Source organism: Ananas comosus, linkage group 24 (assembly GCF_001540865.1).
Source record: "Ananas comosus cultivar F153 linkage group 24, ASM154086v1, whole genome shotgun sequence".
Classification (NCBI taxonomy): domain Eukaryota; kingdom Viridiplantae; phylum Streptophyta; class Magnoliopsida; order Poales; family Bromeliaceae; genus Ananas; species Ananas comosus.
The window spans coordinates 4910382-4922334 of record NC_033644.1 but is presented as its reverse complement, the minus strand read 5'-3'; the positions used below and the strand labels follow the sequence as shown (position 1 = coordinate 4922334).

The 11953-nt window shown below is 38.2% G+C and overlaps 1 protein-coding gene across 2 annotated transcripts; it reads left to right on the top strand.

The window, feature by feature from the left end:
* LOC109728572 (protein NSP-INTERACTING KINASE 2-like) lies at window positions 7786-11705 on the top strand. 2 transcript variants are annotated; one of them, XM_020258994.1, is made up of 5 exons: window positions 7786-8363; window positions 8941-9201; window positions 9284-10171; window positions 10683-11162; window positions 11381-11705. In XM_020258994.1, exons 1-4 carry the CDS (start codon window positions 7934-7936, stop codon window positions 11150-11152), a joined length of 2049 nt encoding a protein of 682 aa, XP_020114583.1. In that variant the 5' UTR covers window positions 7786-7933; the 3' UTR covers window positions 11153-11162; window positions 11381-11705. The 2 variants fall into 2 exon arrangements, with proteins under 2 accessions (XP_020114583.1, XP_020114582.1); XM_020258993.1 differs by having other exon boundaries at window positions 10683-11410.

Genomic DNA, 11953 nt, shown 5'->3' with positions numbered 1-11953 from the left:
CTTAAGTGAATAGTAACCAACACCTTACGCCTCAAATAAAAACTCATTTATCTTTGAAATTAAACAAGAAATTTCAAAAATAGAAGTATCTATAATAACCCACTGAAAAGCACTAATTTACACTATTAAAAAAAATCTTAGCCCTCACACCAAGCACTTGGTGCTTGTAAGCTTTCCGCCGTTAGATCTACCTCTTTGACTATATTCACATATTAGATCATACTATTCTACCAACCACCCACTCAACCCTAAGGGACCACTATCTTTCTAACTGCACATTTTTTTAATTCAAGGGCTAAAACCTACAAGCACTAATGACTCGATACTTTTAAAAGCATAAGAGCTCAATTTTATATATATACACACACACACACAATGCTATCAATAGTACCAAGCACCTTGTGCAACCAAATTTTTGATGTTAGATCTACCTTTTGACCATTTTCACCCTTTGGGTCATACTATTCCATCAACCACCCACAAACCCTGGAGATCACTATCATCCTAACAGCTCATTCCTTCATTTAAAGGCCGAAAACCTAATAGCACTAATGACTTTGTGCTATTAATAGTATTCTAGCTTAGTATGTGTATATATATAGCTCGGCTCGGGTACTTTTAATAGCACCAATGTCACACCCTAATAATCCCACATCGGATATGAATGGGGATATGATTGGGTATATAAGAGACTTAGACACTAGTAATAATAACTATGCTTAAGCATTTTGGGCCGGTGGTTGGGCCCAATGAGTTATTGTTGCTAGTGGACTGGGTTGTTACATTTGGTATCAGAGCCAGTTCACCAGCCAGAAATGTGTGGCGAGTCTCAGCTGAGCCAGAGTCTGAAAGACAGGGTGATAGGCTATGCCGGAGTCTGAATGACAAGGTGATCGGCTATGCCAGGGTCTGGATGACAAGGCTAGCGAGACGAGTCTCACATCGCCTGGTGATCTTGGGCTGTGTGTGTGATTGGACTAACGAGGACGTCAGAGCCTTAATGGGGGGAGTCTGTCACACCCCAATAATCCCACATCGGATATGAATGGGGATGTGATTGGGTATATAAGAGACTTAGACACTAGTAATAATAACTGGGCTTAAGCATTTTGGGCCGGCGGTTGGGCCTAACGAGTTATTGTTGCTAGTGGGCTGGGTTGTTACAACCAAGCACTTTGTGCTATCAAGTATTCCACCCTTACATTTACCGTTTTAATCATTTCCATCCATTGGATTATACTATTCAACTAACCAACCATTCAACCCTAATGGACCACTATCATCTTAACCGTACGTCTCTTCATCTAAGGGCCGAAAATATAATTGCACCAATGACTTGGTGCGATTAGAAGCATTTCAACCTAATTATATATATAATTTGGCTATTATTTGTTTAGGAGGACAGAAGCATTCGTCTCCTAAGTTGTTTTCGATGATAGGTAGATTTAAGATGTGGTTTATTCTCAACTTAGTATGTTATGTTGGCTGCTCACAACATGAAACCGAGTGATGAGAATAAGCGTCCTTGTGTAACTTTCGCTTAATTTAGTTCGGTATTGAATGTCATTTTGTATTTGATCTTGAAGGTCGAGGATTTGACCTAGGTCATGGTATTGTACGGGTGACCTCTGATGGGATCGGCGATGGCCCCGAGTAGTCCGGAGTGAGCGGAGATGTAGAACTCCGTGGACTGTTGGCTGTGCTCATAGGAGTAGTGCAGCATTGGGGGGGGCACGGATTAAGGAGCTCCATAAGTTGTTGGCGCGACAAGTGGCTGTGTCCTGAATGGGCTAAGAGCCATTTGTGTCTCCAGTCAGTGCACTTAATGTGACTGAGTGGAGTGGCTGCGACAAGGGTGCTTGTAGCAACGCATCGTGTATCGTCAAGAAGCGGCGGCAGGGAGACCGCACCGTGAGAGAGTTTGAGAGGGAATCCTCTCATATGGTCAATTGTATTCCGTATATGGTTCGGAATGACAAGAGCGAGGCCAATTGCTTCAAGTGAGGACTTCAGCTAGAGATAATCCCAACCGTTAAAATTGATATAAAGAATTTAAAGCGTCTCGAGACTAAATTATATATATATATATATATATATATATATAGAGAGAGAGAGAGAGAGAGAGAGAGAGAGAGAGAGAGAGAGAGAGAGAGAAAGAGATATATATAGTTAGTCTGTCGAATTTGCAGTGAATATTTAATTATCATATTTTTTAAATTCTGTAAGTTTTGAGCATAAGTTGATAAGTCAAAAGTTGTGAATTTTCAATTTTTGTGAGCAGCTTAAATTTGATATCATTTATTTTGTAACCTTGTATATTTACAATAAACTAATTGTTGAAATCCGGCGTCTGTCATGTCTTCGATTTGGAGCGTGATAGTCCGTTTTATAAAAATATTATTATACATAAAATTTTAAAATGTAATATACTAATACGCCTGGTGCAGGAGATAATTTTGCCCAATAAAGTTGGTGGGTGTGGACTTTTTGTGACGTACTAATCTTTCTAATTCTGAAAACTAATGATAAGATTCCTTAGTTAGGTGCTAGTGCTAACGGAGCCGAATTCAATTTGGGCCCCAGGATGGAGACGACCGACGCGTCCAACGGCCATCTCATGATTCCCATATCAAATCCGACGGCTCTGATTTTTTCAACCGTTGCTTATTAGATGTGGTGTGGACAGGGTCCTAAGTTCCTAACCCTCGTGACTTTTAAAAGAAAAACCCTATAAAAAAAATAAATCCATGTGAGGAGGGGGTTTCCCGTTTCGCTCGGGAAAGAATGTCAAAGGCCTCATCTGTCTCTTTGCAGATTCGCAACTCTTCCGCCCAACACTCCAATTCCACCCTTCATTTGTTTTCAAATTTGGAACCTATCAATATAATTATTTAAAAAATAATGCTATTATATACAACTTACGCCTTCATTATTTAAAGACTATTAATTTTCTACTTAGCATATTATTTTTTTATACTAAAATTATTTAAATTTTTGCGAACTCTAGAATAAAAAAAAAGCTAAATTACAGAAAACCCCCCTGTAATAACCCGCTTTTTTAATTTCCCCTCCTGACATTTAAAAACCTACACTTTGCCCCCTTGTAAAATAAAAAATGTGCACTTCACTCCTACCGTTAGGGTTCCGTTAGGGGTTCTGTTAAAAAATATTTTTTTATACCGAAAATACCCCTCCGCCTCTTCTCTGATGCTTCGCTCCCTCCGGCTCGCCGCTTCGCCGCCTCGCCGCCTCGCCATCCTCCACTGCTTCGCCCTCGCTCACATCCCCTTCTCCTCCTCCGCCGCCTCGCCTTCGCCCACGTTGTCTCTGCCTATCTCTCCATCAACACCCATCTTAGTATCCTCCCTACAGTCGCCGAAATTGATGGGCGGCGACGATGTAGGAGGAGAAGGGGAGCAGGTGGAGAAGAAATTGGAGAGGAATCGTGGCCGATTGAGGTGGAAATAGCAGCGGATCGAAGGGGCTGCCGAGGAAGCTCAGGAAGAAGACAACAATTGCGAGGGGCAAAATGGTCATTTTACACACCGTAACCCCCCTGTGAACATTTTTCATTTTATAAGGGGGCAAAGTGTAGGTTTTTAAATGTCAGGGGGGAAAAGTGAAAAAGCGGATTATTACAGGGGGATTTTCTGTAATTTAGTCTAAAAAAAATATAAGATCGACACTCCTCGTTCGGAGTGTACAAATAGAATTTTTATTATTTGTAAACGATAATTATGCCTCTATCTTCTTTTTTTCCTAAAAGAATACAAAGATGCTACATAATTAACCTTTTTTTTTAGGAAAATATAATTAAACAATTTGAATTTGTGAGTTGTGCCCCATTGTGTGATTCTAGAGGTTTCATTATGGGTTTATTAACACATTAACTGTCGAGCAATATTATCTATACATCTAGATTATGGGTGTTTTCTCAAAGAATAGGATTGACTTATTTGTTTTATCAACTTCTTTGAATCTAAAAACCAAAAATTTTTAAACCCTAGACTTCTAGACATCCTGTAATGAAATATACAAATAGCGTTTTTCTTAATTGTACATCAAAAAATCAACTATTTAAAAAGTAGTTTTTTTTATTACTCATAACAGTATTTTTCAGTCTTATTTATTTTCTTTTGAAAAAAAAACAAAACAAAAAGCACGCTATCTTCTTTTAAAAATATAAATAAAAAATTTGATATAATTTTAGAATCTTTGCTCACTGATGTTTAAAGTAGTGGTGGAACGTTGAAGTTTTCTGACTGTAATGATTGGTTTTTGATTCAGCGGAGTTTTTCACAATATAAACACCACCATTTTTTTTAGCATTGGATATGTATATTCTAAAACATCTTTAGCAGTTTTAGTATATTTTTAAGCATGAAAATTGTTATGTTTCAAAGAAAATTTCAACAAGGCTTGATGGAATACTTTAGATTTTGCTCCCCTTGCACAGTTGTTTGACCACATTAGTTTTACTGATATGTGGTAATCGACCGTATCAAAAATTTATTTCGATGTGGTACATAAGCATGTCTATATATTAAATGCTGTATCATTTGAATTATCATCACATGTAGTAGTACTCATCTTATTACTTTACAAGAGCGATGCTATCTGGTACAATACAAAACAAGGCATAATATTTTTCACCCATTCTATTTAACAGTTATTAATTCTTTATTTATCATATCAATTTTTTTGTATTTCACGAAAACCTATTTTTAGATTTTTATGAATCCTAAATTGACGGATGTAAGATCTACACTCCTTTTTAGAGTTTAAATATCTCAACTGTAGTTTATTTTGAAATCGGCCTTTCAATGCACTATTTCAGGCGGTGGGTACAGTCTACATAAATTTTTACTTTTTTATTATGTGGAAAAAATTTAAAATGCACTACTTATATTATTGACGTGGCGTTCTCAACCAATAGAATTGTACTTTTTAAATTCACACGTTCCATTATGATTAATAAAAAAATATTTTTATTATATATTAAAAAAAATGATTGATTTATTATTTAATGATACAGTACAAGTGTGATACTGTAGGTTTCGTCCATTACATGGGGCGTAGGTGCTGGTAATTTTTAATGTAATTTGGTATTTTGTTGTAGAGTAGGTACAGCAGTGAAGTCTCAGGGAGTCATCAGATTCAAAATTTGAAATGGGGAATTAATTTTCAATTGGACGGGCAGCTCGAGATGGAACATGCGTGGCACCATGGGAAGGGTATTTCCGTAATATTCGTAGCATGCAGGGGTAATAAAGTAAATGAGTCAGCCTTAGTCTTTTGCAGAGAAAAGTAGAGTATAAAAAGCATTTAAGGCTGCACCTGCAGTGGACACTGGACACTGGGGAAAACAAAAAGATTAGATCCGGACTTTGGAAAAAAAAAAAGAAAAAGAAAAAAAAAAAGATGATGTTGGACACCCAAAAAATTTTCTTTCTATAAAAATGTAGCACACACCTTCTAGTAGGATATTTATGAAACTTACATCTATAAATTCAAATCTTACATCTAGAATAACTAGCTATCTCAAGAATGAATCTTATATATATCTATAAATTTTATGAATTATTTTAATATTCTTGTCTTATCAACACTTATCTTGTCTCTTCAACACTTATTTTATTATATTTAATATATAATAATCATATTGCTCCAGTTAAACTCATTTTTCCATTCCTTGATATAATATAATTAGTTTCAAAATATATTTTAAGTGGTGTAATTATTGTTAATAAGACTTTTTCTACTTGTTACCTTTTTGTTTGGAAATGGAGATATTAATGTTCAAATAATTTTTTTTTTATTCCGTGGGTATGCGTTAATAAAAGAGGCCAAATGAAGCGACAAAATCACGAAATTACCACTGATCCCGGAGAAGTTTAAAACCCACCAAAATGTTGTTGATCCCCAACGGGAAAAAAATATCGAAAGGTCCAATCATCATATTGGACGGTTCAGATCATCATATTGGACGGTTCAGATCATGTGATCTGTTGGATAGTGACTTTTTTTTTGGTTTTTTGTTTAATAAGAGATAATTGAGTAGCGTATTGAATTTGAAATTTATGCATCCACTCCATCAAGATTTTAAATTGGAGAAAAGTTCCAAAAGGCCCGTTATGGTATAATGTATTTGCAATTTACCAAAAATGTGTAGTGAAAAGTATAATTGCAATTATATATATGATTAAAAAGGATTCATATTTACCACCATATCTCATTTGAAATATAAAGGTATTTCTATTTATTATGTAAATTTTTTTTGACTAATTAGTGTGTTTTTCATCCGAGTTAAATTTTATTAAGAGTGTCGTATTGATTAGGTTATACATTAATAACCGATAAAGGGAGCATTTTGAGTAAATTTAAAATATCTTGTATTTTTGGTAAATTTGGATGATAAAATATAAATAATGCAGTAATAAAGTACTCATTTTATTACCTGATTTATAAATATTGAACTAAGTTATAGTAGAATAAAAATAAAAATTAGATAAAAATAAATGTATAGAACTTACATCAACTATGGATTATTTCGAGTCGACTATTCAATCTTCCAAAATTTTAATTTTACTATCTAATTTTTCAATTTATTTGATTTGTGTCCGTCAACGACAATTTGAGTTTAAAATTTTAAACTAATTACTTACTATAATGAATTGATAATTGCTAGAATTACGTAAAGTATATTAAGCTAAGCCTTTTAAAATAAATGACGTATTAAAATTTTGATGTCAAAGTATTGTTAACTGATTCAAATTAAATAAATTAAAAAAATTTGGATACTAAAATTAGAATTTTGAAAAATTAATTTTCCCAATCAAATAATGAATAGTTAAATAAATGCAGTATGTTTTGATATATATATAATATATACTATATTATATACATATATATATATATATAGAGTTGAGCTAGAATACTTTCGATAGTAAACGGAAGCATTTTACTATCGAGTTGTTTTCGATGATAGAGCCTTCCAAATGACGATCGACTCCGTTAAATATGATCTAAACCATTTAAACTACTAGAAATCAAATTCACGCGACTTTCGATATAGTTCTTTATCCATCTAGTGAACAGAAAATGAATGGTTAAATGAATATTCTTTAAAAAATGACAATAGAGTCTTGTAATCAAGATCAAGAGTATAGATCTTGTTTTAAATAGTTTACAAAATTTCTAACAAAAATTCAATTGACTTGGATATTTTACCGTATTAATCAGTGAAAAGGTCTCTTATCCACCATTAAATACAAATTTTGAAACCTTGATCATAGCAATTTGATGTCGAAAAGTTGAAATTGATTTTTCTAAACACTTTAAGTGGTATAGATCATGTTCAACGGAGCGATCTCAATTTGGAAGCTCTATCATAAAAAAAACTCGATATAAAAATGCCTCCGTTACTTATCGAGAGTATCTAGCCTCAACTCTATATATATATATATATAATATATATATATATATATAAAGTATAAAGTAAATTACAAATAATAGATTATATTATTACAAAAGTATAAAGTAAATTACAAATAATAGGTTATATTATTACAAGAGTACTTTGGAAACTATCTTTTGAAAATATTATTATTCTTTATTATTTTATTTTTGAAACTAACCCCCTCAATTCTCTAACAAAGACATGCTCCCCCTCCTATTTATTTTCTCTTCTAATTTGGCATTTTGCTACTCTCGTCCTTGATCCTCCTCCCCACCTCCTCCCCATTCTCAGCAACAACTATAATAATAATAAATAAATAAATAATCATTAAAGAAGAGAAAAGAAAAGAAAAGAAAAGAAGAGAGAAGAGCCATTTTTGAGTGTGAACTGTGGAGCAGAGACTAATAAAAAAGCCTCCTTTTTCTTTTCCTCCCCTCTCCCCACCTCTCCTCTCCGGTTTCCCCACAACAACAGATGGGTTCCTCTCCATTCCCCTTCACCCTCCTCCTCGTCCTCGTCGTCGTCCGCTTCGCGCGGGGCAACACGGAGGTGCGCGCGCTCATGGCGCTCAAGTCGTCTTTGGACCCCGAGGGCCGCGTGCTGGGCTCCTGGACCAGCGACGGCGACCCCTGCGGCGGCGGCGGAGAGTTCGAGGGGGTGGCGTGCAACGAGCACGGCAAAGTGGCGAACATCTCGCTCCAGGGGCGCGGGCTCGCCGGAACTATCTCCCCCGCCGTGGCCGAGCTCCGGTGCCTCTCCGGCCTCTACCTCCACTACAACGCCCTCACGGGGGAGATACCCAAGGAGATTGGGAACCTCTCCGACCTCACCGATCTCTACCTCAACGTCAACAACCTCTCCGGGGCCATCCCTGCGGAGATTGGGAAAATGGCTAGTCTCCAAGGTGAGTTTTTCTTTCTTTGTTTCTTTTTTGGTTCTTTTTCGATTAGTATTTTGATTTTTTCTTTTCTTTTTCTTTTTCGGTTTGAAAAGACCAAAAAAAAAAGCTTGGATTTTGGTTCGACTCATTAACGATTTGTTTCGCATGCATTTTACTCGAATGTATTAACACTTCTTGTTAAGTACCCATTATATTATGTTATTATATGATGGGTGTTGGGTGTTTTGAAGCTTCTATTTCTGTAGCATCTCGGTTGTGCTTTTGACTATATTAAACCCTCCCTTTTCTTCGCCTTTAGTTTCCCATTCCTATTATTATTGTAGCTGCTTTACTAAAGATCCTCTATATCCCGTTGCCATTTAATGTTGAAAAAAGAGTTAGAAATAAGTAGTACATTTGTTGGGAAGAATCTTCCCCCTTTATTAATCCAGCTATGCTATTGAGTTCCCCAAGATATACAGTTGATTTGGTATATTAGTTGTCTAACAAGTGAAAAGCTACAATTCTTTGTTTCCAATGAACTTTTGAATTTGCTTATTTTAACTTGTATTGGCTTGGTTCCTCCTATATTTTATTGTAGTTTTGCAGCTGTGCTACAACCAACTAACAGGGAGTGTACCCACCCAGCTGAGTCTCCTGAAGAAGCTCACCGTTCTCGCCCTGCAATCGAATCAACTAACCGGAGCGATCCCCGCGACGTTGGGGGATCTCTCGCAGTTAATGCGGTTGGATTTGAGCTTCAATCAGCTCTTCGGCTCGATACCCACTAAGCTTGCTCAGATCCCTCTCCTCGCCGTGCTCGACCTCCGGAACAACACTCTCTCGGGCAGCGTCCCTTCCGGTAACTTCCGCTCTCTTTCCATCTCCTCGCCGCCCATAACAATAGTTGTCTTCTCTAATTATTTCTTTTGATCTGTATGAAGGCTTACGGCGGCTGAACAAAGGATTCCAGTATGGGAACAACACTGGTCTATGCGGAGTTGGGTTCGATTCGCTTAGCGTTTGCCCTTCCGACGATACCCTCAAACCCAACAAACCCGAGCCATTCGGTCCGGGCTCGTCCACTCTTAAGCCGCAGCAGATTCCCCAATCAGCCAACTTCAATGTGCGTTGCAATGACACCGCCCGTCGTTGTTCGAACGCTTCGTCCAAATCCAATGCGGGGACCGTAATTATCGGCGTAGTAGCGGTCGCTGTCGGAGGGACAATTTGCGGGCTTTTCGCCTTCTCGTGGTACCGCCGCAAGAAGCAGAAAATCAGTAGCTCCGTTGAGGTCTCGGATAGCCGGCTTAGCACCGACCTGCAGCCGAAAGATTTGTACCGGAAAAATGCTTCCCCGCTGATCAATATCGAGTACTCAAATGGTTGGGATCCTTTATCCGATGGAAGGAGTGGCGCTGGTTTCTCTCAAGAAGTTTCTCAAAGCTTCCGATTCAATCTGGAAGAGGTGGAATGCGCTACTCAGTACTTCTCGGACGTTAACCTTCTCGGAAAGAGCAACTTTGCCGCGACTTACAAAGGGATACTTAGAGATGGGAGTGTGGTGGCGGTGAAGAGCATCAGTAAGATGAGCTGTAAATCGGAGGAGGCCAATTTTTTGAAGGGATTGAAGATGCTTACTTTGCTGCGGCACGAGAATCTCGTCTCTTTGAGGGGGTTCTGCTGTTCGCGGGGAAGAGGGGAGTGTTTGCTTGTGTATGATTTTATGGCGAATGGGAACTTGTCGCAGTATCTCGATGTGAAGGATGGTGCGAATGGCCGGACTCTCGATTGGATCACGAGGGTCTCCATAATCAAGGGCATTGCTAGAGGTATTGAGATATACTTCTCCTTGTTACATAGTGAATCACCGCAGCTCGCTAGTTTTGCTTGATGCTTTCTACTTACTTCACTTGTAGTGTGTAGATTAGTTAATGCCAAAATTTTCAGACTCTTAGTTGTTTTGTTACTATTGCTGGAGTAGCAACTATTCCACAGTGTGCGGGTTGGTCCAGGAGATCAGATGCCTAGATTGCAAATGTGACCATCATCGATGAATAACCCTTTTAATTCTCGTTGTCGCTTCATATACGTACACATGTTCAGTCTAAAATATGACGTTAGCGTCTGAAAATAACCTACATGATACATCTCAAACAGTTTAAGCTTTTATAGGAATTTGTTGCTTCACATGGAATTATCGTTTGAAAGTCTCCAAGCACGGATATGAGTGTACCTTTTAGAAAAATTGGTAGTTTTAGCATGCTGGATTGCATAGTCCTTCCTAATTGATTGTTCTCCGCTTATAACAGGAAAGCTTATACTTCTTGCTTTGATGTCCAGGCATCGAGTATTTGCACAGCAGCAGGCCGAGCAAGCCCCCTCTTGTTCACCAAAATATCTCGGCAGAGAAGGTTCTCATCGATCACCATTTTGCCCCTCGCCTCTCTGGTTGCGGCCTGCACAAGCTCTTGGCTGATGATGTCGTCTTCTCAACCCTCAAATCCAGCGCCGCGATGGGCTACTTAGCTCCCGAGTACACCTCCACCGGCCGGTTCACTGAGAAAAGCGATGTCTATGCCTTCGGGATCATCGTGTTCCAAATCCTCACGGGAAAAAGGACCGTCTCTCATCTCCGACTCAGTGCTGAACACGGTAGTCTCGAAGAGCTTCTTGACCAGAATCTCAAAGGCAACTTCTCCAAACCAGAGGCGGCAAAGTTTGCGGGAATCGCATTACTCTGCACGAGCGAATCTCCGAGCCAGAGGCCGACGATGGAGATGGTGCTTCAGCAGCTAGGAAGCAGCTGCTGATCTTAGCGAGGTAAGGGTGGATTTTGCCATCTTCTTGGCCTTAAAGTTCAAATTCCTCCGCTGAGGAGTTTTGCAGTGTATTTTGTTTGTAGGTAATGTGGGGCAATTGTTGTTACTAACTACTACTGATCTGGATCATATAGCTGTCCTTTTCTGAAGGACCTAGATCTGTGTCATGTAATGCTAATGCATGCTGCTAATGTAGTTCTATCTGTTGGATCCCTCCAGGGAGAAAGTGCGATGTATCTATTTTCGGTCTTTGAGAGGTGGAGATGGATGCCTGCAGTTGTAGTTGTTATTTATCGTAGTTAAGCTGTCGTAATTCGTCAGGTGTTTCATGTCGCTTCTATGAAGGTCGTGCATTTTCCAAGAGGAGAGAACTGCAATAGGAACCCTATAATGCTGTCTCTTTATTATATTGTTGATGTGCTGCCACTTCAAATGTCCTTAAAAAGAAAAAAAAAGAAGAAAAGGAATGCTTCTGTCGATACTCTTGAATTTGTTGATGTGTCGGTTTGTATTGTATCGTACAAGTCTATTTTGTAGATGACATATTAATGCGCCAGCATATCAGGAATTTTAAGAAACATCGTGAGTTGTACCTCAATGGAAGGACAGAGAATCACCACCGTCGATCGAATCACTGGTTTGAATCTTCAAGCATTATCAGGATGGTGGTGATCTCTCTCTCTCTCTCTCTCTCTCATGCGTGCCTGTTAGTTTTACTTTCACTAATAATGCTTTTTCAATAACAAAGCTTACTGCCAAGGGCTGGTCTTTTTGAAAGCGAGGATGGAGTGG

Bases quoted from the DNA above. Each gene is read 5' to 3' on its own strand.
- LOC109728572 (XM_020258994.1), top strand. From the start codon at position 7,934: ATGGGTTCCTCTCCATTCCCCTTCACCCTCCTCCTCGTCCTCGTCGTC. The intron at 8,364-8,940 runs GTGAGTTTTTCT...ATTTTATTGTAG, and splicing joins GAAAATGGCTAGTCTCCAAG to TTTTGCAGCTGTGCTACAAC. The intron at 9,202-9,283 runs GTAACTTCCGCT...ATCTGTATGAAG, and splicing joins CTCGGGCAGCGTCCCTTCCG to GCTTACGGCGGCTGAACAAA.